The sequence below is a fragment of the Rhincodon typus genome, chromosome 23, assembly GCF_021869965.1.
Source record: "Rhincodon typus isolate 14 chromosome 23, sRhiTyp1.1, whole genome shotgun sequence".
NCBI lineage: Eukaryota > Metazoa > Chordata > Chondrichthyes > Orectolobiformes > Rhincodontidae > Rhincodon > Rhincodon typus.
In genome coordinates this window covers 17,418,505-17,444,568 of record NC_063354.1, presented here as the reverse complement: position 1 = coordinate 17,444,568, position 26,064 = coordinate 17,418,505, and the positions used below count along the sequence as shown (strand labels likewise).

General features: G+C 38.2%; 1 protein-coding gene across 4 annotated transcripts in view; it reads right to left on the bottom strand.

Moving 5' to 3' along the window:
• Positions 1-26,064, bottom strand: part of LOC109936774 (platelet-derived growth factor subunit A-like) — a 78,754-nt gene that overhangs the window by 9,384 nt on the left and 43,306 nt on the right. For 2 of the 4 annotated variants that reach the window (XM_048610928.1, XM_048610930.1), the window contains exons 3-6: positions 21,461-21,493; positions 11,525-11,671; positions 8,159-8,346; positions 2,692-2,801 (exon numbers count right to left, since the gene is read on the bottom strand). In XM_048610928.1, coding sequence (XP_048466885.1) covers positions 2,692-2,801; positions 8,159-8,346; positions 11,525-11,671; positions 21,461-21,493 — 478 coding nt within the window. The remainder of the gene's footprint in view (positions 1-2,691; positions 2,802-8,158; positions 8,347-11,524; positions 11,672-21,460; positions 21,494-26,064) is intronic. The other 2 variants (XM_048610931.1, XM_048610929.1) reach the window with 2 other exon arrangements.

Here is a 26,064-nt window from a genome sequence, read left to right as displayed (position 1 = left end):
CAGCAAGGCCAGCATTTGTTGCTGATTTATAAATGACATTGAAATGAATTTTTAGGCCATTTCAGAGGACAGTTTAGCATAAATCACATTGTTATGTGTGTTACATGTAGATCAGATCAAATAAGGCAGATTTCTTTCCTTAAAATAAACCAAATGGGTATTTACAACAATGAACAGTAGTTCCGTGATCACCACTGGATTAGTTTTACATTTCAGATCATTTTTTAAATCCAAATTTCACCACCTGTTGCGGTGCAATTCCAATATATGTTTCCAGATCATTAGCCTGTGTCTCTGTATTACTCATTCAATGATGTTATCACTATATTACCATCTTCCTGCAGCCTGTTTTTATGTACACGGTATACCAGGGCAAAATTCCATCTGGTCTGGTAGATGCCAGTGTTGCAACTGTACTGAAACAACTTGACTACGGGCTTGCCTAATTTTGCAGCATAAGTCTTCAGCATTATTATTGGAATATTGTCATGGCCTTTGTTGGATCAACTACTTTCAGGTTTCTTGAACACACATGAAATTTATCAAATTGGCTGAAGACAGGAATCAATGCTGCTGAGAACCTCATAGGAGGCAAGATGAGTCTTTCAACTCCACACTTCTGGCTGAAGATTGTAACAAAAGTTTCAGCGTTGTCCTTTGTACTGATGTGTTGGAATCCTCCATTGTTGAGGGTGGGGATATGTATGGAGCCTCATCCTCCAGTGATTTGTTTAATTTTCCACCACCATTTACAACGGGATGAGACAGAACTGTGGAACTTTGTACTGCTATGTTGATTGTGGAATCACTTAGCCCTGTCAACTGTATGTTGCTTATGCTGTTTGGTTTCCAAGTTGTCCTGTGTTGTAGGATCACCAGATTGAAACCTCATTCATTCATAAGCATAGAGCTGCTTCTGGCATGCCTTTCAGCGCACTTCATTGAACCAGCATTGACCTGCATCTTAATGGTACAGTGGCATAAATGCTAAGCTATAAGATTACAGGTTATGATTGAATATAATTCTACTGCTGAAGGCCCAAAGCACCTCTTGATATCCAATTTCGATTTATAGTTAATATTGGGTTTTGTTTATTCCAGTATATGGCCAGTTCTATTCTCCACAATCTTAAGGCTGTTCAAAACTCTGCTCCATGTCCTGACCTGCACCAAATACTTTCTTCCCTGTACTCCATGGTCAATATTGATTACTAGTTAAGCAAAGCTTTGATTTTAAAATTCACATCTTTGTTTTTAAGTCTTTCCATGGCCTCGCCCTCCTTCATAACTATAAGTGCCACTTCTTTTCTCCTTTAGAATAAACATTAAAATCAATCTCTTTGACCAAGCTTTTGGTCGTCTGGTCCAATATCCATTTCTGTGGTTTGGTGTCACATTGTTTAGATAATTGTACTTTTTTTCACAGGAGCATAAGAGATTGAGGGGTAACCTTACGGCGGTTTATAAAATCATGAGGGACTTAGATGAGATGAATAGCAAGCGTCTTTTCCCTCGAGTGGGGAGTTCAAAACTAGGGGGCATATTTTAAGGTGAGATGAGAAAGGTTTAAAAATGACATGAGGGACAAATTTTTTTTTACAGAGATTGGTATATATGTGTGATGAACTGCCAGATGAAGAGGTAGATGCAGGTACAGTTACAAGATTTAAAAGACATTTGGATGAGTACATGAATAGGAAAGGTTTAGAGAGAGATGGGCCAAATGCAGGCAAGTGGGTCTATTTTGGTTTGGGAACATGGTTGGCATGGACTAGTTAGACCGAAGGGCTGTTTCCATGCTGTATGACTCTATGACTCTATAATATTTGTAAAACTCCCTGGGATATTTTATATCATTAAAAGTGAAATATAAATGAAATTTGTTGTTGAGGTACTTTAAGCTAACACTTTTCCTATAATGTGGGACACTCATGATTGTATATCTATCATTGTCCTTAACATGAGACAGATCATTGACCAACTTCCATAATTCACTTTGGCCATTTTGATGCTACATTAGACAACAAAATTGGCTAAAAGTTTAAATTTTATCTCATTAAAATATATTAATTGGAATTATCTTAGATGTTCTCAGTGGATAGAAATACCAATTTCATAAATCCTGCGCAAAACATTCTTCATAATTTGGATATATGGAAAACCAAATAATTTCAAAGACAAATTTGGTGAACAGTGAAACTATCCCTATGTCTCTGTATCTTTAATTTATTGTGAGAAAATACCTTCACTTGTCAGCCTTGGTTCAGTGGTAACACTCTCAGAAGATTGAGGGTTCAAGACTCATCACTGAGGCTTGAACACATGATCTAGTCTGCCACACTGGTGCATTACTAAGAGAATGCTACACTGTTGGAAACACCAACTTTTGGCTGAGCTTTTAAACCCAGGCTTTGTTTGACTTCTCAGGTCGTTGCAGAAGGTCCCATGGGTCTATCTGAAGAAGGTACATGACTTTCTCAGTCTCATGGCTATATTTATCCCTCAAACAACATCATTTAAAACAAATAGTCTGGTCATTTCATTCACGATCTTTTTGGAGGTTTTTGTGCACAAATTGAACAACAACTTTCATGCATTACAACAGTGACAAACACACAATGCTTTGTAAATACACAAAACAGTAGGTTGCATTATCTTGTCTCCTGAAGATACTTTCAAGTGACCTCTTACCTTGGTTGATGTCTTGCCAGTTCTGTGCAGTTACAGCTTAGATGTTCTCTGATTGATACAGTGTGTATGGTGAGCTCATTCCTACCATACCGATAAGTCACCTTCGCTATCTGTGCAAATCACAAACAATAAACAATGCCACTCTGCCCAAGGGCATCTGTCAATATTCCATTGAAGAACTTGCGTAAAAAGCACATGACATTACAACATGCCGTGCAATAAATATTCTTATAGCAAAACAAACATTTCTTTGGAAACACATATCTCTAATTCCCTGCTGAACGTTATTATTGAGTGCCCCAACCGCCCTTTGAGGCAGCGCATTCCAAATCATTGTGACTCACTGCATAAAAAAAATCTCTTCCTGTCCTCTCTAGTTATTTTGGCAATTTTATCAAAATTGGTCAAGAAAGAAAACATGATGAACAACATGCATAATGTGTGAGCTGGTTTGAACAGAAGCAGGTCTTGTCTCCTGTACTCAGCAAGAGCACAGAGCTGGGTGAATTGCAAAATGAAGTGAATTGCTAAACAGAGTGAATCTAGGGCTGTGGTGAGAGCAGGAATTGGCTGCACGGTGGGAATTGAGAGCAGAGTGGAAAATGATGCTCAGTAACATTAGCTACAGGGGCAATAAAAAAATGAGTAAATACATAAATAGAGTAAATACTTAGAACAAAAGACTAAAATTAAATTTAACTTGGTAGAGGATGCCAACATTAAGGGAATTTGAATTGCAATTACTAAAAATTTAGGTGTATATGTATTCTTTTAAAATTTGTTCAGCGAGGTAGGACACTTAAACCATACAGATAACATAAGATATATCTAACAAAAATAGATAAACTTTAAAGTAAAATAATGGACAATGGCGGCCCAAAGGCAAAATTGCTGTGCCACGTGGGAATTTAAGTTCGCTTCATGTGCCCTAACTAACTACTTGGACAGGAAACATATCCAGCACAATAACAGAAAAGAGAAAGAACAACAGTGTATTTTTTAAAAGGCATGAAACTATTAAATGTTGAATTCAGATGCATTCAAAAAGAAATGCAGTATGATAGCATCGAGGTATAGCAAGCAATTAGGAAAGCAAACGACCCTTAGACTTTCATTACAAGATGATTGCAATGCAAGAAGAAAATCTTGCTACAAAGGGCTTTGGTGATGACACTTGGACTACTGCGTGAAGGTTTGGTTTCCATATCAAAGGAAAGTTCACTAGATGATGTTCTGGGATGAGAAGATTGTCCTATGATGACAGGCAATGGAAACTGGCCTATACTCTATGACATTTAGACAAATGGGTGCTAATCTGATTGAAACATGTAAGATTTCAAAGGGACTTAACAGGGTAGACACTGACAGGTTGAGGAATTCCCAGCTGAGGAATCTAGAACGTGGGGGCACAGCATCAGGATAAGGGGTAGATGAGATGAGGAGAAGTTTCTTCACAGCTGGTTATGAATCTTTGTAACTGTCCATTCCAAGAGGATGAGGATGTTTTCAAGTTGACTTCAAGACTGAGATCAATAGATTTCCCACTGCTCTGGGAATCAAAAAATATGGGGAGTAGTCAAGAGGTAGAGTTACAGTAGAAGTTCTGCTGTGATCACACTGAACTGGGGGGCAAGACATACAGGCTGAGTAGTTTACTCTTGCTCCTACTTCTGATGTCCTTATTGTCTTAGCAGAATGGTTAAGAACTAGAGGAGTTCTTGGGATCTGGAATGCATTGCCTGAAAGAGCAGCCAAAGCAAATTCAAAACTAAATGCTTGATGCAGAAAGAACTGAAGGACTCAGGGAAGAGACCAGAGAATTGGGACTAATTGGTATAGACCTTCCATTGACCTCGCACAGGTATGATGGAACAAATGGCCTCCTTGTGTGTTGCGACTCTAATTCCATAATTTGTTGCATTGATAGCCTAAGATTTATAGTGATGATGTGTCAGTTTCCAATTTGTTGAGGCATGTAAGACATTAGTGATTGGAAGAAACTAACATAATTACTTGAGATTGCAAGACTTTTAAACTAAAGTCTGGAATCTCAATAGAGGAAGAAAAATTGTACACATTGAACAGAAAGAAAATTCAAACATATGATACAGAATGGAATATTGAATGAAACTGCAATGGTATCACAGCAAATACAATGGAGTGCTGCCCATAAATGTTTAAAAATATAAAATAAACAGTGCTTTGAATAAAACTTAAGCTGAGGCAGTATAATCTCTTGTATTTATTTTGGTGTGGGCAAGCTGGAGTAAGGTTTCCATTAAATTCAGTAAGGAGCCTCTTTAAATAATAATGTTCTTTATTATTTATCAATTCGTGTTTTGAAGGAAATGTTATTCCAGCAAATGAATAAAAATCTTTTCTTTTCTAAAAAAAAAGCTGGTCAGTTAATACCATCTAAGTTTTGGAAGTGAAACCCCCTTTTATGTACATCCAATATAAGCACGTTCATTATATAAGGGGGTTTTCACTAAGTGCCAGATTGGAACAGCTTCGTCAATACTGAGTAGGTGTTATGGACAAATATGGTTATGAACAGTTCCTCTTTTGTTTTCTGTGCAAGATCGTGTGGAACTAACTGAATCAATAATGTGTAACAGCACCTCCAGCAGCAGGTGGCAATGGTGATAGAGGGCACCGCACTAGGGAGCTAAGCAGTTCACTGGGACTTCCATCAGTAGGTGGTGACAGTGACGGATGGCAGTTGAAATAGTCAAACGACTCTTAGTGGGGAAAAAATGGTGTCTTTGGTGAAAGCTGAACTGATAGGAAGAGGGAGAGGATTAGAAAGAATTCTGTAGTCCATTCTTACACATAGGCTTCGTTGGTTGTACATACTGTAAATAGTTCCTTGTTTATCCTTACTTTCTTGTCCTGTTTGTAATGACCTGATGCCAGTGGAATAAAGCACTCCTACTTCCTGATCTTTGTGCTTTGCATGTGTTAAAATCTCAAGTTACCTATTGAAATACACATATACATTCTAGATGATCAATTATTCTGTTGACTACTTGAAATAATTCAGATTCTGATTTAATTTTATCCACCACTTTTCTATTTTAGGTACCAAACAATTGGTGTCCCAGCCACTAATATGTTGCGTTAGTCCATAATGTGGTTGTTGGACATTACTTGCAAAGTAGTCGCTGTTGCACAATACCAAAATTTCAATTTACTACAATCATCACCCTTATGGATTATCTGAGACCAACTGCCAGTTTTTTGCGGCTTTTTAACACTGATCCATTAAGTCCTGACATGAAGCTGTCAAAACTTGTTTAGCAAAGAATTTGGATACTCATCAAAAATAACTTCCAATAGACCTGGTGGTGTTACATTCAATTCCGGGCTCTAGAGGTTGAAAGGGCAAATGATGTAATCTACTACACTATTAATCATCACCCACAGTGCATTTCATCAACGTTTGTGCTGCTACCACCATTGAATGAGAATATGAAGTCTCATGGCTCACTCCAGGACTTCATATATTGACATTTAAGTGGAGTGCCACATTATCACAGAGCACACATTATGCAAGTTGAGTCTTCTGGAGAAGAACTGAGAATACATTGACCTAATTTACTTTTCTGACATCTAGTTATGTACAAAGTGTCTGCCGAATTTGCCTACAACAACAGGGCTGCATGGACAAACATTGGTTGTGAATCATATTGCAATATCATGAAGACAAAAGACAGTGCTGTACAATTGGAAGTTCTCTTTTTCTAATCACATGTAATTTATAACAGAAGGTAAACTATTTAAAAAAAAATATTCACAGGATCTGGGCGTTGCTGAAAGGTCAATATTTGCTATCCATCAGCAACACCCTCAAAGGAAGAAGTGGTTAACCACCTTCTTGAATATGACTGAGTGACTTACTATAACATTTCATAAGGCAGTTCAGAGTCAACACTCAATACAGTACAGAAATAAATAGAGGGAAAGGGGTGGGGTTGGGGGAGGTTAGGTGGGATGGTGACAAGTGGATGCAGCTAGGGGGTTGTGGAGATGGGTCATGGGAAGGGTGAGCAGATAGGTGAGAAAAAAGATGGACTGGTTGTTTCAGGTCAAGGAGGCGGGGATGAGAGGGAGGGTTGGACATGGGATTAGGCCGGGGGATTGGGGAGATTTTGAAACTGGTGAATTCTATGTTCAGGCCATCGGGCTGTAGGCTCCAGAGGTGGAATATGAGATGTTATTCCTCTAGTTTACGTGTGGCATCATTGTGGCACTGGAGAAGCCCAGGATGGACATGTCACCCAGTGAGTGGGAGGGGAAGTTAAAATGGTTAGCAACCGGAGGGTGTTGTTGATTATAGCGTACAGAGCTCAGATGCTCTGTGAATCAGTCACCAAGTCTGTGCTTGGTCTCACCGATGTTAAGGAGGCCACATTGGGAGCAACAGACACAGTAGACCAGGCTGGAGGACGTATAGGTGAATCCTTCACCAGTTTCAAAATCTCTCCACCCCCGGGCCTCATCCCATGTCCAACCCTCCCTCTCATCCCCGTCTCTTGACCTGACACAACCTGCCCATCTTCTTTCTCACCTATCTGCTCCACCCTTCCCATGACCTATTTACTTGCATCCACTTATCACCATCCCATCTACATTCCCCCAGCACCAGCACACCCACCCATTTATTTCCGAGCTCCCTTCCGCCTCCCCAGTCCTGATGAAGGATGTAAATGCGAAATGTCGAATCTCCTGCTCCTCGAATGCTGCCTGACCTGCTGTGTTCATCCAGCTCCACACTGTATTGACTCTGACTCCAGCATCTGCAGTTCTTGCTATCTAAGAGTCAACTCTATTTCTCTGTGTCTGGAGTCACAAATAGGCCAGACCACTTAAGGTTATTTAATTTCCTTCTCTAAATGACATAAGAGACCCAAATGGGTGTTTTCTGATTATGTATGGTTTATGATCATCATTACAGAGACCAGCTCTTCTCACATTTCAGATTGTATTTTAATGACTTGCGCTTACAGTTTCTCTAAAGGGGTTTGAATTTTGGTTTTCAATCATTAATTCAATATTGAAATATTATATAAATAAGGGCTGAAATATTTCATCTGTGAATTTGAATTTTCAAGTTTTTGGAACTTTTTCTTTGTTAATTTATAATTAAGATGTAGTCAGCAGAAGTTTAACAGTTTTGCTTTTATTTCATCATGCCCAATTTAAAAACAAGATCTGAACAGAGCAAAGCTCCATTCAAAATGATGTTGATGCAGAATGTTCGTAAGTGTATAGGGAAGGGGTAGCAGCTGACAGTCATTGACATTTCATTGAGTTGTAGATGTGATACTGCTAAGACAATTAAAATCCCTAAACTAGCCAGCCTGCAAGGTTTCAAAGGTCATATATAAAATGTTCCAGTTGCAAAACATATGAAACAACATATTACTACATACCCGAAAGGGTGAAACAACATATTACTACATACCTGAAAGGGTTTGTAACTTGCATGTATTGGAATGCATTTATAGGTTTTAGTGTTACAACAGCCAGAACAGCGCTGTATCTCAACACACGAAGGCCACAGAAGGAAGCCCACCGAAGTTGGGTCCACTTTGTATCGAGGAACCTCTACTGAAACTATTCGTGTTTTGCATCCAGCTGGTTTTGAATATCCTTTGGTTAACAAGAAAAGAAAATGGTAAAGTTATTATTTACAATTACAAACTCATTCAAATCTACGTTAACATTATAATTCATTCTCCATTTTACAGAAAGCAGATGTGACAAGGATAAAGGTAAAAGTTAATTGATATTATTTCCTCCAAGCGATGGCCCTGCTAGCTCCTAAACAAAGCAATATATATATATAAATTATCATGACTACATGTTACACCTGGCTGCTCCAAAGATGGTGCTGTAACATTTCTCAGCTTGTTGTAACAAACATCGCTATGGATGGTTAATATTTCAACCCTTTTAAAACAAGTCTTTCAGTTAAATCACAGGCCTGCCATAAGACAACTGAAGTCATACTCTTACAAAGCAATACAGAAGTGTTGAAAATAACAAGATTGCTAAAATTCATTTTTCTTTAAAATTAACTTGTATTTCTTGCTTTGCTCTTAGGGGTAATTGTGTTTCTTATGGGAAATCAAAAGCCTCAGAAACATTTAACAGAAACTTATCCACTCTCTGAACACAATTTCCTGAACATTGATGTTCAGAACTTATACAATATTTTTCCATTTATACAAATGTGAAAACATAAGCAAAGCATGGGTGAAAAATAAATTTTGAAACTTAAACATATCCTTCAAGAAGATCGTGTAGCTCACTTGTCACCACAACATGCTTTTACCTTTAAAAAGTAAACTTTCAGAAATTGTTTTAGAACCTGTTCCCATTAATTATGAACGGCAGTTTTAATATTTAAAAGAAAGGAATTCATTGAATAAGTTGTAAGACTTTGTACTATAGCACACAAATGACTCACAGTGGTATTGTCGATTCTGTCATTCCTCTAATTCTTAATACTCTAAATTATGTACAATGCACTTAATTGTTCATAGTGATGGCATGCGCATCCTTTACTTCCACTGGGATCATTTTCCCTGCACTTGAAATTACACAATTTGAATTCAATTTAAATCTTCATGAACAAGCCTGATTCAACCATATTTGAATCTCTTTCAGGTTTTAATTTGAGGTGTTCCACATTCCAACTGTCTGTCTTTTATGAAAATCATGGCTCTGCCACTTTTAACTATCATTAGCATTCTTTGTAAAACAATCCCCACAGCAACACAGTCTAAATAACATTGGACAGTACTGATTACATTGTTGAATGTCTAAAAATGTAGTGAGCATAGCAGATGTTGAAGAGGGAAGTAATGGCTCTTGATCTTGTGAGCATTTCTAACTGTTTGAGGTACATTCATGTGGTTAAGCATTTACATGAATTACAGCCCTTGAAATCCATCTGTCCTATTCATTATTCTATATATATTTAGTACACTGTTTTTAACTCAGTAGGTCATTTTGATAATATAACATTTTCAACTATTACCATATTGTAGCTCATGTTTTCAGAAATGAATTTGTTTTAAATTATTCGCGTTAGGAAGTTTTAGCTTTAGTCATGTTAACTGGTATAACATTCACTTATAGCTTTTCTTTTCAATCTGATAAAGGATAAAACTTCATGGACATTTACTTGAATCTAACTTTGGTCTTGTTTGCAGGCAAACCTTTAGCAGACCCATGTACAAAGTTGATTAGGGTCTTTTTTTTTGGACAGGCTATCAACTGTCCATAAAGACATACCCCAACAATGAGGTCCAAGGCATGCAGCAGACCAGGCCATGCTTGTATTATTATGCCACTACGTACAGCTTGCTCGTTTTGCCTGCATGGCATGTCGTAGTCCCCAAGGGTATGTCCCAGACGAGGGATGGAGTAGCTTCAAGGAGCAGTGATTATGGAGCAAAGGAAGCACATCATTTACAAATGAAAGGGACTTAATGCTTGACTTACGCAGCTGCCAAGAATAGCTGAAAAAATAACCAGACTGGAAATGAACATAATAAGGTCCAATATATACTTCAGGAAATCATGATCTCAACCAAGAAATACCCTGTAAATGCAATCAGTTATTGGAAGTTACTCCAATTAAACAAGTTATTTATGAAGTTCAGTTCACATTGAGTTTATTCTTAATACTTAGAGTCTCAAAAATGGTGTATTATGCACATTAATGGAAAATTTAATCAGCATCTGTCACACAGGATCTGTGATCATATATCACTTGGACAAATGCTTGAAGCATGTTTTGTACCTAAGTGTATATCAACTCCTGATCACATATATTCACTAAAATGTATATATTCTTGTCAATTTCAATTCTAACGTAATGCTTCCACTGTAACTTGGCTTGTATCAATCACTTAGGAAGTAGCAGTGAGGAATCTGATACCATATAGAAAAGAAACATATATGTACAATTTTGTCAAGCTCTCTCATCTCACCTATTCTCCTAAAGAATGAACATACACTGCCATCCATGCTGTTATACCCATGTTGGTGTTCCAATCATAATGACTTGAGCATTTATGTCTTAAAGATTGTCCATTGATGAAGACAAAAGGGCTCCTCCTTGTGATGTAGCAATTCTGGGCAAGCATTAGCTCTATCTAGTAGTGAGAAGAATGTTGCCTATTACACCATAGCCAAGGTCGCTAATTTGCCCTTTAATGGAAAATGGTCATTCATAGAAAAATGAACAGAATGCAAATGCAGAAGCTCAATTAAAATTCCTGAATTATATGTCCAAAAGATGGAATTTGCTTTATCCAGTCAGCGGTTCTGACTGTTGCCCTTTGGTTTTGCAGAAATGTTTTTATTTCTGCTCTCCAAAGTCTGCTGCTCATTCATCTCCAGGACTTTTTTCTTCTAGATTTGTCCTCAAATACGCTTTGAATGGATTCAGGAATGAGGTAGGTTGTGGCAAACAGATGAGCATAACATTAATTTCCACTTCTGGAATCAGAAACATGAAACCTGATTCCTGAAACCAAAACATCTTATATCTTAGAGGAATCTTCACAAGTGAAAAAGTCTAGTTTCTGAATAAAATGTATTAATTACATGGGAGCATTTAGGATAATGTTTGTAATTGCAAGCCTGTGTAAATGGTGAAAAGAAAGCAAAATGAGGCCCAAATAAGCTGAAGTAACACCAAGCTTACTCTCACCCAGAAGTACTTGAGGAGAGAGGTGCTCTAGTTGATAAGTAGGATTTCACTGTCAAAGAGGAAACGGAAGCTGAGCATGAACTGGTAGTAATGCTAGCAGACCTGCTATAAATGATCTTGGTTGGCTCTGTGGTGGTGGTTCTGGCGTTATTGCTAGGTGAAGCGGTGAGAGCGAGCGTCCTTCATTGCTTGCCTTTTGTCCAAGGTGTTCATTAGTACCTTTGTGTCTCCCCAGCCTAATTGGCACACCTTAAAAAAAACACAAAGCACAAAAACCCTGCTCAGTTCAACAAGCATGCAATGCCAAGTCCAAATTCGCCACACGACATCATGTGGCTGTGAAAATTACTCAGCTGGCGGCATGATAGGCCTGGGCCTGCAGCGATGAAGTCAGGAGATTCCAGAAATTGTTGAATTTGATGCAACTTGAATGAGAAATACCTCCAAGGAACCCTTTCATAAAGTAATATTCCACAAAAACTACAAAAGAATCAAAATAAGGAGATCTAGTTTCAATAGGATAGTGTTCCTTATTTTTCTTAAAGCAATTGGCATAGCATCAGACCATATAATTGGCGCTTCAGCCATTGCATTTGGATCATTCTCACCTGCTTTGGTGATTATTAAGGACCCTGAAATATATTTAGAATCTGTTATCTGCAAACATACAGCTAATGGTACCAGTTATTTGTAGGACAACAAAAAAAAATGGCAATTGTATCAAAGTGGTAATATTTCTGGCCATTTCCATCACTGCTTGAAAGTCTAAGGGAACTAGAGATGCACTTGAAATTATACAGCAGAAATATTAATGCACAGACACATGTGCACTCTTTGTTGAAATTTTTGGCTACTTTAACTTATTAAGCCACTCATTTTAAGTGAATAAATGCTTCTACCAAATTAAAGGACTTTTATATGAGTGCTTAACAACTAATATTCACATTGTATAATTTCAAGGGTCTATTGTTCACCAAGTAGAAAATCAGTGAAAACTTTCCATTAACAAATCATGGTGGAAACAGAGAACCTTACTGAAACCTATACTTTAAAATCAATTTTCCAAGTCTTAAGAATATTTTTCAAACGATTAAATCATGGCAATCCAGCAATCCAGCAAATACAAAACCCTTCTTGATGAAGCATGTGAAAAGAGAAGTGACTTTATTTCAGTTAATATTTAGCCATGAACTGAAATGGAACATTTGTCACTCGTGATCATAATGTTTATTTAATATTTAGCCATGAACTGAAATGGAACATTTGTCACCAGTGATCATAATGAATTAGGTCTAATATGTGGCAAGATTGCAATAAAGGGCAAAAAAAATGATCAAGGCCGATTTCAACAGCTATTTTTGGCCCTGAAGGCATAGGTGTATAAAATTAGAAAGACAAAACACTAAATATAATTGAAATGCCCTTCAAAATATAATTGAGGTAGATCGACATATAATAGAGTTCATATTAAAAGAATTTTTTAAATACCAAAATAGTATTTCTTCAATGTTGAGTTGGTTTCAAGATGGCATACTTGACATTCATTTTAGGAGAACTTCTAATCTGGCATTGGAAACAAGAATATTCAGAATATGTCAGTGATGGTTGGCCTGCCATCATAACTCATTGGTAGGAATTTAACAGACAGGCTTGTTAGTGGGACTGTGATTCTTCATACAACCAAATAACCCAACATGTTAATGCCTGAACTGGCAGGATGATCCTCGGTAATCAAGTAGTGAAATCATTATCAATGAGTTGTGCCTGCAAAGTGCACAGTTTTGGTTGAGTTTCAGACATACTTCAGATTTTTAGCTCATTATGCATTCATGGGATATGGGTATGATTGGCAAAGACTGCATATATTGCCCATTCCAAACTGCCATTGAGAAGGTGGTAGCGAGTTATTATCTTGAATGAATACAGTTCACATGGTGAAGGTATTCCTGCATTACTGTTAGGCAGCATTGCTGAAAGATATATTTCCAGTTCAGGATGGTTTATGATGTGGCAGGAAACTTGCAGGGGCTGGTGTTCACTAGCACCTGCTGCTCTTGCTGCTCTGTGTGATAGAACTTACAAATCTGGGGGATGCTGTGAAAACCTTGGTTCCTATCAACTTGCACCTAAATATCCTGGGCAGTTAACTGGGCAGTTTCCCTATTGATAAAAGAGTATGCACTCTAGATCAAGCTTGAGTTGGGTGAATTTTTCCTTGTTTGTTATAGAACATAGAACATAGAACATTACAGTGCAGTACAGGCCCTTCGGCCCTCGATGTTGCGCTGACCTATGAAACCAATCTGAAGCCCATCTAACCTAAGTTCTGAGGAAGGGTCACCGGAACCGAAACGTTAACTCTGTTTTCTCCTTCACAGATGCTGCCAAACCTGCTGAGCTTTTGCAGCAACTTTGTTTTTGTATCTTTTACCCTCATTCTTTTCTTTTAATCTTGATTGTTCCATTCCTCCCACCAGCTGCTTTTCTGTGAGTGGTATTTTTTTCCCTTTTAAGCAAGTCTCCAAATTGCTTTCCACTGTTTCTTCAGTGGTGTTGCTAATGGGAATATCAGGCAAGATCAGGCAAGGAGAGCAATCTCCTTGTAAAGAGCTAAGCAAGTTTCAGCAGGAAGCATAGACCTAGCCCAAGAGAAGATTGAATGAGAGTGGGCAGAAAGAGGGATAAGTGCAATAAACAACCAGCTCAAAATAAAACAAGTATCTTAATAATGTGAAGGTGTATGTAAGTTGTTGCAAACATAATGCACAAATTTATCTTACTTTGACATGGATTTGTTACATGATGTGCTTTGATTCTGAACTGCAAAAACATAAAGAAACTGGTGCATTGTAACAATTACTTGACTGTCGCAAGAACAGCTTCAGGAGGCTTGAAGTGAATTCTTTGAATTAGCGTGTCTAATAATGAGACTAAATTATGTGTATTTTCTACTAGATTCTGAGGAACAACAACTTATTAAAGTCTTATATCCATGCAAAAGTTCAAAGTCAACTTGGCCATCAGTCAAAGTACAAAGCTATCATCAGATAATGATCCATTGAAACTTTCACAGAGAAAAGAGCTATGCCTAGAGCTATAAAGAATTGAAGAAAAATGTCAATATAGTTTTCAAGAAAAACAAGTACTTAAGCACCATAACTGTATACTTGGTGCATGATCTCTCTCCTGGAATTGATGGTTTTTGTGTTGTTCATTAATGACCTTGTTAGGAATTTCTAGACTTTTCAAGATGTCCAGGACACAATGAGGCAGCTGCTCAGAAATAAGGAAAGATAGTCATGCAGCAATTTGCATATTTGGATGCAACATGGTCCACGCAAGAAGGTCATAGAATCCCTACAGTGTGGAAGCAGTCATTCAGCCCATCAAGTCCACACCAATCCTCTGAAGAGTATTCCACCCAATCCCTGTAACCTTGCATTTCCATGGCTAATCCACCTAGCCTGCACATCCCTGGCCACTGTGGGCAATTTAGCATGGCCAATCCTCCTATCTTGCACATCTTTGGACAGTGGGAGGAAACCAGAGCACCGGGAGGAAAATCATGCAGATATGGGGAGAATGTGCAAACTTCACACAGGCAGTCATCTGAGGGTCAAGGCAAACCCAGGTCCCTAGCACTGTGAGGCAACAGTGCTAACCACTGAGCCACCGTGCCACTACATAGAGGTGGTTAGAGTTTTAAAAATTATAAAAGCTCAGGCACTTTTAAACACTTTTGGTTTTTACACAGTTGGCCTGTTTTTGGGCAGGATTTCTAAGAAGAACTGTGGATGATGCTTACTACAGTGACAAGTCAAGCTGGGCCATCCTCATAATTGTTTATCATCCAATAGTTGTAGACAAAAGTAAAAATGTTGTGTTTCTTCATCCAAAAATCACTGAATACTTCATATTCTTAAAGACAACTTGCCACTGCTCAGCTATGTCTGTGAAATGACTGTATGTGTTAAATGCTAATGAATTGAACACGTCTTTGTAATGGAAATACGCACAAAAATATGAAAATAATAGGCAGGAAAAGAGTAAGCTGCTCAATTCACATGATGACAGCTCCTGCCCACATTCAGCAATGTCACCCTCCTGGAACGAGCACGTAAAGAGAAAAAAATCAGGGGCAATAAGATGAATACACAGAAAGCCTGTTAGTATTTCAGAACAAAGATAAATCTAGCAGCATTTATCAACAAACAAAATAAGAAGAGACACCAACTCTTATTAAAAATTTTGTTTTGGCAATCCACAACATGCCTCCACTGCTTCTGAACATCTTCAAAACAGTACTTAAACTGTGTGCATGACAGTAAATCCTTCGCAGCAACATATTTATAAAACACTCAAGATCATCTGTTAATTCTATTTGTTCTATTTCTTACATCAGCTGATATCTTACATTTCGCTTCCCAAATCCATGATGTTTTCATTGCAATGTATTATTAAAAAATTTGTAATTGCTTATTTTCAATGGCACATTTCCAAACTACTGCACAATGCTTAAATACAGTTGGAAACCGTATAATCTGTATCAACATGATCTACTCATAGTTTAAAAAAGCATTATATTATTGGGTATGTGAATGTAACTTACACTGATGCCTGTTTGGACTACTCGCAATTCCACAAGCATCCTATCTGAAGATGAATAATGCACAGATCTGTCGCTACAATTATCCCTGGTCCACGGTATCACACCTGGTCTTTTGCCACGTTTCTCACTAGCTAATATCAATTTGACTACCTCTGTTTGGTACAAGTCGCATGGTTAGCTGAAGACAGTTTAGCTGAGGAAGTGCTTTAAAAAGATTTCTCAGCCATATGTGTGGTAGTCTGGTGGTTATGGTAATGAACTTATACTCTGAAGATCTTAGATTGATGGTGCCATTGTGGAAAATTATGAAGTTGGCTTCAATGAATCTGAAAACCTTCAGGTTAGACACAGAAATTGACTATAACAGCTGCCTGATTGTGTCTACAAGTCAACAATTCCAAACAAGGCTTTCAGGGCAGGGTATCTGACCTGCAAATGACTCCAGTGCCACACCATGAATGATAAATGGAGGGATAACAAATACAGATTCTGGAGTTACCAGCATCCTAAAAACAAATGCTTGTTGAATGGGGAACCACAAAAGGCCTAGAATATTTCTTATCCATTGTAATCCACATTATTTCTGAGTAAATACTAGATAGGTTGGCCTGAAGTACTCTTGCCACTAATCTAAGTCAGTTTTATTGAAGTTAAATGTAACATCACAACTTGTACAGAACAGTTGCACAAGCCTTTTGGCTTCTCTAAGAAATGCTTAAGGAGTTTGTTATGCTTGAACTCATTGGAGAGGAGCCAATGGTTTAGCAGTAGGATTGATGCATTTTTTTGCCCAGATTGGTTCCAAGAGAGATGAGTTCACAGCTCATATAGGCATGGAGAAGAAATCAACTCCATTTGCCTGTGTTTTGCTTCTTTGTCCTCACATTGTTCACATTGTTTATACAACTTCTGTCTTGAGTTATACTCTTCCGATGTCAACATATCCAAACATTAGGCGATTAATTCTCCAAGAAATTATTTTAACAGTTTCTTTTTATTTTAACCCAATGAAACTGTTTACCCTGGCACCTAAGTGCAAGAAATGTTGATCATTTGCCATTTTGTTATGCGCACCCTGTGATGACAACAATTACCATTTTTGGAACTGAATTTCTAGCTTCTCTTAACCTTGCACAGCTAAACATGCATTCTGCAGCAGGAAGGACCACACAACAGTGCTATTTAAAATTAAAGTGACCATCACCTACTTCTGAGTTGGTTGCTGCTTGATTTCTTCGCTTCTATCAGTGTTTTGTGCAATTTTATTTATTTATAGACCATCATTTATTTTCCATCCCTAATTATCCAGAGGGTGTTTAACATTCAACAACAACGCTTTGGATCTGGAGTCATATGGAGGCCAGCCCAGGTAAGGATGACAGATTTCCTTTCTAAAGGACATGAGTGAACCAAATGGGTTTTTAAGGAAAAATGATAGTGGTTACATGGTCACTATTAGGCTAGCTTTTAATGGCAGATTTTATTGGAATTCAGTTTCAACATCTGCTACGGTGGGATTCGAGCTCTGGTCCCCAAAACATAAGTCTGGGTTTCTAGATTACTGATCAAGTGACAGTGATGTGGCAGCTATTGAAGAATTTTTGGAAATATCAAGGCTCCTGAATAAGTTATTAGCTCCTCAGCATGAGTACTTTTGTCACTATTTCTCTTGCAATATACTTTGATTTGAAAAATAGACAGAGTCCATTACAGAGCAGAACAAAATGCTGGAGAAAGGAGGAACGGGGAGAGCAGATATTGTCACCAGGAGGCCAGAGTGTTCAGGGAGCAATTGTCCTTCTGGACCAAAATGTGGTATGTCTGTGCTTCTGTAAAAATATCCTCATTAAAATTTGCCAGCTGCAGCTACAACTGCACCCATAGATTGCATTGTCAGTGGGATGAAGGTTATTGAGGCAATGAGCTTTTACACATTCAGCTCCTGCCAGGCTGGAGATAGTTGCAACATCTCACAGTTTTCCATCTATTGTTTTATAAGGGAGATCACTGAAGGTCTATACCTCAAGCAAGTTGACTATATTTCAAATCTCTTGCCAGAGAACAACAAGCAGAGCAACCACAAGGTTTTCTCCAAGATCACAAGCTTCCCCGTTGTGCGGGGGATCACTGACTGCGCACACATTATTTAACAGGCATGGTATACCAACATTGGAATTGTTTTCAGTTTGGCTATAGAACAATCTCTCAAGGTCTGGCTGCTTTATGATAATATGTCATGCATTTCCATGCCCAGTATTCTGACAGTGGTAGTCCGTGGCAGTCCACTTTGCCAGCTGCATTTGAGCCCCCATGACAAAACCAGGAGTGGTGACATAACTATAAAAGCTACCCACTGACCACATGATAGATGTCCCTGGTGGACATCATACTGGGGCAGCATGTATTTAATAAAAGTCATTCTGCCACATATGACCACCATTGTGGTCAAAATAACTGCAGCTCAGACTGCTTTGGAGAAACTCTGCAGTAGCTGGCAGCACGGATGTACATTTTGTGGTAGTCTGCTACATGCTGCATACCTCAGCATCATAAGGGCGTAGACATTGCAAACAGCTCTATCACAAATAGCTGAGGTGCAGGAGAAGGAAGGGGAAGTGGAAGGGAGAAGGAACTCTCATCATGCCTTTTCTGAGTCCAATGCCAGTGACTGTCATCCCAATCCTCAATCTACCAATGGTCCCACACTTCACCTTCCCTCTGTCACTGACCATCACTGCACCCCTTGGCTACACAATGCAGATATAAATACCATCACAAACAGAACACTCCAAACAAAATTTATTAATGAAATGATGACATATTGCACATAAATGTCAACTAACCACCTTTATACATTCCTTCAGTAGCTGCCTTCCACTGCCTTTGCCTGAACTCATTCCCTCCTATGCTGTGACTACAACATGGCTGTAAGAGGTTGACGACATTTTCCTGGAAGAGACTGTGGATGGTCTTGGTGTGTTCTTGTGCAGCTCTGAACCTAGTAGGCCTAATGTTGTACTGCACCAATGTCATTCTCTATGGCGCAGTTGGTCATCACATGCAGCAAACAGTTGGTGGTTTGAGACCCTCAAGGTACGATGCTTTCACTATTGAAGGGCTCTTGTGGTGCAGTGGTCATGTTCCTAAACTGAGCCAGGAGGCACGTGTTCAAATCCTACCTGCTCCAGGAGGTATATAATAACATCTCTGAACAGGTTGATTAGAAAATATCTGTACTGCACCAACCTGGCATTGGCAACAGCAACCTGGACTGGCTGACAAGAGCAGAAGACGTGTGGCAGTGGTAGAACAACAAATGCTATCTTCCTAAGAACGAACAGAGTTTTCATGTCCCATGAATCAGTGCCAGTATTCTGGGATGGCACCTCACAAACTCTAGTGATTGGTTGCTGGATTGCTGTAACAGCCTGAAAGCCCCTTTTCACATTATAATCCTTAGCCACACTGGAGGCAATCTGAGCTTGCAGGCAGAAAACTGACTTCAAAAGGCAGTCAAAAACACCATGTCATTTCTCTGATACTGGGAGACTGCTGCATGTGCTGCAAAAGGAACTGGAATATCATCCACCAGAGGGTACACCATGGTTGGATCCTCTGTGTGACTGGAATTGACCAGCTATTCCAAGCCGGTGTGAAACTCCTCCATGATCCTTAACACTGACCACAGGTTCTCTGGTGGGTTTCCCAATGCATTGATCCTGTCTGTGCATACCCATCAACATTCTTCAGTGCACTGTCCTATATCAGTCCTGTGCAATGAAGCTTGTGTCTGGTCTCATCTGCCAGCAAGTTGGTGCCTTATCTCACTGTGACTTACAACTTGCAGATCCAGCCTTTAACATATCATCCAAATGACGTATTATGACAACTTCTGAGTTGGTGACTGGCAGTACGAAATCAAATGATGGTGGTGACTCAACTATTGTCTTCTTCCTGTTCCTCCACAACCTTGTCAGATTGTTTACACCATCAGTTTCAATGCCAGGAAAGAGTTTGAGATGAGGTGCAGGTGAAGAGGAAGATTAGATAAACAAGGTACTATCAGCATCAATGACATCGGCCTCATCTCTGACCACATAAGCATAGCCATCTGGGTATTGGTCAGTACAGTTCTCTCCTTAGGGTTTAGGTATGCAAATTCTAAGTCAATTAGTTCCTGCTTTATCCAGTTATAGGCCAATTTGTCCTGAAAGAGAGAGGGAAGTGCGTTGGTGCAATTAATTTTAGCTGATATGCTTACCATGGTTGAACAGCTGATAGCATGTGAAAAATGTGAGATGTGGGGGTGAGGCTTGCAACAGTGCTAGGTGTGTGAAGCACATGAATTTTTATTTATATATACATATTAATGTCAAGACGGATAGAGATTGTTGACAGGTGAGTAAGAAGGGTATTGCTATTGAGCAGGTAGTTTTTGAGGTTCAGGATGCAGTTGGGAAATATGATTCTTGAAAGATGAATTTACTGACTGTGGCCACATGTGTGAGGTCAGTGAGCTCTTGAGGCACAGAATCCAGTCCTTGGGCCTTGGCTGCTTTCGCTGATCCCTCTAGTTGTTTCTGACTGTTTCGCTGGAGGGCATCCTGTGGTTGCAGGACATTTCTTTTCCTTTTCTCCTCCTCCAGCAAGGCCCCCAGAGGAGTTTCGATAAACGTTGGAACTCATTCTCCTCCATGCTGACCTTCTCAGGTGAGATTCACTTCCTGTATGACTGCTAGCGCCTGCACAAGTCCAAACACTTTTTCTCTTTAAGAGATATATGTTACATTAAAATAGTGCTTGCCATTCTTGATATTGACAGCTGCTGATGTATCCAACCAAACTATAGCACAATTAGACGTGAAATTCACTGATATAAGAAGGCAACATGAAGTTGTTATATTTCCCGCATTGTTATCAGTGGGTGCAGGCCAATTGTTGTCATGGCTCCAGCACTCGTTTTTGCACCTTTAAAGTTGGCCCCTTAGATTTTTTTTGTTGTTACTTTGTATAAGGATGAGCTTGCCTTCCATAGTTTACCTTTCCACCTTTTTCAGAAGTTGATGTAATTAGTAATATGATTTTTCTTTGTTTTGCTACCATGCCAATGCATAAAAGATGAAAGATGGAATAACTTTCAACAGGTTCCTTAAGTTCTATCACCAATTTGCCAGCCGTAAAGCTACAGCTTGAAACCAACTGGATGAGTGATGGAACTAACAGTAAAACAACTCATATTGCTTTAAATCCAAAATATAGTGACGTTTTTAAAAAGTAAAACAAACCACCGCCTTAAATTTCAATGCTACATTGTATGCTGTGTCTGCTTGTCTGCACTGAATTGAAGCTCAAATATGGATAGTGCAACTTAAACCTTACCACCCATTGTATTTAAACTGTCAATCTAAGAGTACATACGTTCGGCTTACCTATTTTGTACATGGGTTTGAAGCCAGGAGGATCTATTGAAAGAAAATACATTTTAAAAATTAGACTGGCAATAACTGGGGAGTATTTTTGAGATACTATGACTAAAATAAGAACAATCTAGTCATACATAAATTTGAATAATGAGTGCTAATTCATTACAATGTAGCTTCAGTACCCTCTTATAACATGAAGATCATTATTTATTGGCAGAAGATTGCCACCAGCTGCATCAACATAAGTGGAAGTATGATACATTTATAAAAGTGTGCACATACGCACTTAGCAACGTGCATACAAGATTAATATCAAAACAAGGCAAATGTCAGCATTTTTAAAACTACACTTAGTATTAATCATCTGAATAAACAGATATGCTATGCTGTTCATATAGTTCAACTTGTGCTTTGATGGATAAAATATTAGTGAGCTTGTTAGAAAGCAGAAAGGAAACTAAAATGAAAATAACAGACATTTTCAAATGACATATTGCATAGAGGTCTACAGAGTAGGTTTGAGAGGATTGAATTAATATTTCAATGGAATGCCTGTTACCTTGTCAAAGACTGGTACAACTGTGGAATTTTAATGATTGAACAAGTTACACATTTAACCCCTTAGCATTGTCACAGCTTAGCTCTGTATTATTTAGATTTATTGCCCAATCAGTCATCCCTCACCAAAGTAGGTGATTTCATAGCAGACAATGATTATTCACTAATATAATTTTAGTGTCAATGTCTGTAATATTTAAACCACCAGGTATGATATTTCAGACAATCTTCAAAATCAATCAGCTTGCTCACGTGATGAGTTCTTTCTGGAAAACATGCTTGAATTTGTAAAAGCTGTATGTTGTTAAAAAAAGGAACAAGCACAATCTAGCTCCAGGCTCTGTCTCCTCAAACATTGACTGTTTGGTGGAACTAAGCCAAGAGTAAGGTTTAATGGTTCAAGCCTAGGTGATTATTTCTCTTTTTTAGTTGCAAATGAGGGTTGGAATTCAGCCAAGTTGTTTCTTTCACTGCTGAAGGAGACAACAGAGATCTTGTGGTTTAGATTCGGCAGCAAATTGTCCTCTCACCCAAACTGAAAAATGCTATTTAACCGGGAAAGTGTCCGCAGACTGACTTTCAACAGAGCTGGGAGACACCTCTTGCTGTTCTTTAGTAATTCTGACTTTATTTAAGTATGGTACTTTTTCTTTCAATACTTGAGTGAACATACAAAACTGACAAGATATACTTCATAATTATTTCTTGGATCAATTTTTGCCATTCCTAATCAGTTCAGGATTTATTCTTAGCCAATCACAGATTTATGTACTAAAGTCATTCTGGCTATATTGAGCATGTAACCTATTTTAACAGAGCCATTAAAAACTAAGAAGTTTTGTCCTAATAGAGAAAGATACAAATGGTGTGTCAGCGATGTGACATTAAAAATAAAGACTAGCTCCACAACAACAATCAATTGTTTCATGTGGCATGGATTTGAACAACTGTCATCTCTTTCTATGCTCCAGGGACTTTTACAACAGCAGTAGTCCAATATTTTCCTTTGCGATTGGAACCATACTTGTTTACATCTGGTGTTGCAGTATTTTATGCACAACATCCTTTTTATTGCTAACTTGTTTTCTTACTCAGATATGTTGTTCTCATGTTTCAATCCTGCCTCCATAAAAAAAGAGCCTGCTTTTTGCTCTGAGATGTTTAACCTGCCACATGAAAAATATGCTCAACCAGAATATTTCCAAACATGCCACAACTCCAGCACACGTGAGACAACTTGAATAACACTCATCAAAAGTAAAACTTCGACAGTCTCTTATTGTTAAGTTTGTTTCTGAATGGTGCTATCATCAGGTGAGAACAAACAGATACACGATGAGTTTTCATATTTCTCACTTGAATGAGATTCAGCATATTCTGAAGGTTCCTTTTCTCAAATTCCTCCATCGTTTTGCTCAAGTCAGATTGACTTTGTCTGAGCTTTCATTTTGTATTTATTTTTTGATAAACTATCAAAAGATCAAACTTCATCCCTCAAAGCAGGTCTGAAGCAGGTAGCAATTCTACTCCTTAAAAGTCTCTTAAAAGCCATTTAATGCCTCGAGTCTGTTCCATCATATATTGCAATCAGGGCTGATATATATCTTACCTCCATTTGCCCATCCTGGTTCCATATCCTTTCATACCCTTTTCTAGCAGCAATTTCAGATTTATAATTATTAATTAAACTGGCATCAACTTACATTTTGTCAGAGAGAATCTCACACTTCTACCACCATTTACTCGAAGAAATGTTTCCTATCTTCTCCCTCGAAGGGTTTGAATTTGACTTTAAGGATATGTTCCCCTCTCTTAGACTCTGCCAGCATTGGGAAAAGTTCCTTTGTCTACCCCTCCTTTTAAAATCCGAAAGAACTCAGTCAGATCACCCTTTCAATATTCTAGGGCATGCAAACCTAGTTTAGGTTATCCCTCATCATGCTTTCATCATCATTTGTTTTTTTTCTTGACCTAGCTAGGCATAATTAATAAAACTTAAATTGAGGCTTATAAGGACAATAATGTCACTTTAAAACAAATGTATAAGTTTTAAATCAGATCATTTGCTTCTTTTTTTGGCCAGTGATAGAGTTTTATTATGGTGCTATTTGGTTGTGACTTGAAAGTGTAAGGATCTGTTTTTCTTCTGTTTCCAGTTTACAATAAAGCCTACAGAAACTAGGGCTGTACACTTATTGATATGAAAATGAGGCTTAAATGTACTCAATGAATGTCATTGTTCTGTCACAAATCACTGCAGCACTGGCTTTCATTCTTGTTCCTTGTATTTATGATCCACTTTGGCTTGACTTATGCTGAACTGGAATAATATTTGTATATGTTGGAATAAAAATACATTTGAGACCCACTCATACTTTAAACCTTGGGAAAATAGTACTATTTTGATGAATCTGGGCTTCACAGCTTCCAAAGCCAATATATCTTTTCTAACGTGGAGCATCCTGAATTGTACACAATACTTCAGCTGTGGCCAACTAGGGATTTACAGATCTGAAGCTATAAATTCTAACCCTCTAGTTATAATACCTAACATTTAATTCATGTTTTTGCTTCTTATTTTGTGACCACTTCATTTAACCTATTTAGATCTCTGCCTTTCCTAGATTGTTACCATATAAATCAAACTCATTTTTAAAACCTTTTGTGATCCAAAATCGATGGCCTCACGCTTAACTAGGTGGAAATTTATCTGCCGCAGTTTCACCCACTCACATAATCAATCAATATCGCTTTGTAATTTTAGGATCTCATCCATATTAGTTACTAAATCACTAAGTTTTGTGGCAAAACTGGATAACTCAATAGACAGCCATATATTGAGGTCATGAATGAACACAATGAATAGTTGAAGGCTGGGTATAAATCCTTGTGGAACAGCACTAGACACTTAATTCCAGTCCATATTTCCATTACCCAGATGACCAGTTCTACCCTTTCCAACATCTTTGTCCATGTGCTTGTCCAACATCAAAAATCTTCAATGAGTCACAACTTCTTTTCAGTTCAATTTCAGGAAGAATAAGGCAATGATCTTATTCCTGCTCATCCCTTGCCCTCAACATAAAATCCATTCTCTTGTTACCAATTGCATCTCCTTCCTGAGTCAAGTTCTCAGGGGCCACACAGTACCATTCTCAATAATAGCACCATTGCTCATTCCGACTGTGTTTGAACTGAACATGGTCCATTTATCTATGTGTGAGGATTTTTATTTCACCATTTATCTTCCTTGGCTGATTTGTCTTCACTTTTTAAAAAATAAAATGAAATCCTAAACTTTTACTATCATCCCAAAGTGAGTATTCAAATAATCGTAGTTTAGATATTGTAACAACATTTGTTCTTTCTTTTAAATTCCCTAAAAAAAGGGAAATGATATAAGCATTTGTGATATATTTACCTAATACAAGTACATAATAATTTATGGTGTTTAAGTTAACTTAATTGATAAGCTAATTTCCCTCCTGTTTATTTTCCATGCTAGCAAATGTTTCAAACTGGGAGAAGATAATTCTGGGAGTCCAAAAATTGCTCTTCACATAAGGTGTGATCAACACTCAGATGGACTTCTGTGTAGAGTGGTGCAGGTGAAAACCCTACTATTTAAGAAACAATAGTATAATGTTTTGTTTCTGGATCTGTTCCTCAAATTGAGAAGTCAGAAACACTGTTGCAAGCTAACGTTGGACGTCTCCGTTAACACTTTTTATCTGCAAGCCACTGACTCGTGGTGTGTCCTCTGTAAATAAGTGATCCGTAAATAAAAGGAAATAGGAAGGTGCGATGAAGATGGCGAGGGGAGTATCATCTGCTGAGGAATAATGATTAATGCAAGTTCAATATCTTTGTTCATCTCTGTTCAAATGCAAAGAAGGAAGATAATGCAGACATTATTCCACTCAATTGTGCATTTAAGATTCCAGGTTATGATGGGCAGCATAAATACCAGTTAAATGGCAAAACTTTAGTTCAGCTGTTTGTAGGATTCTCTGTAGCTCTAAGGAGATACTATTCCACCCCAATTAAATACA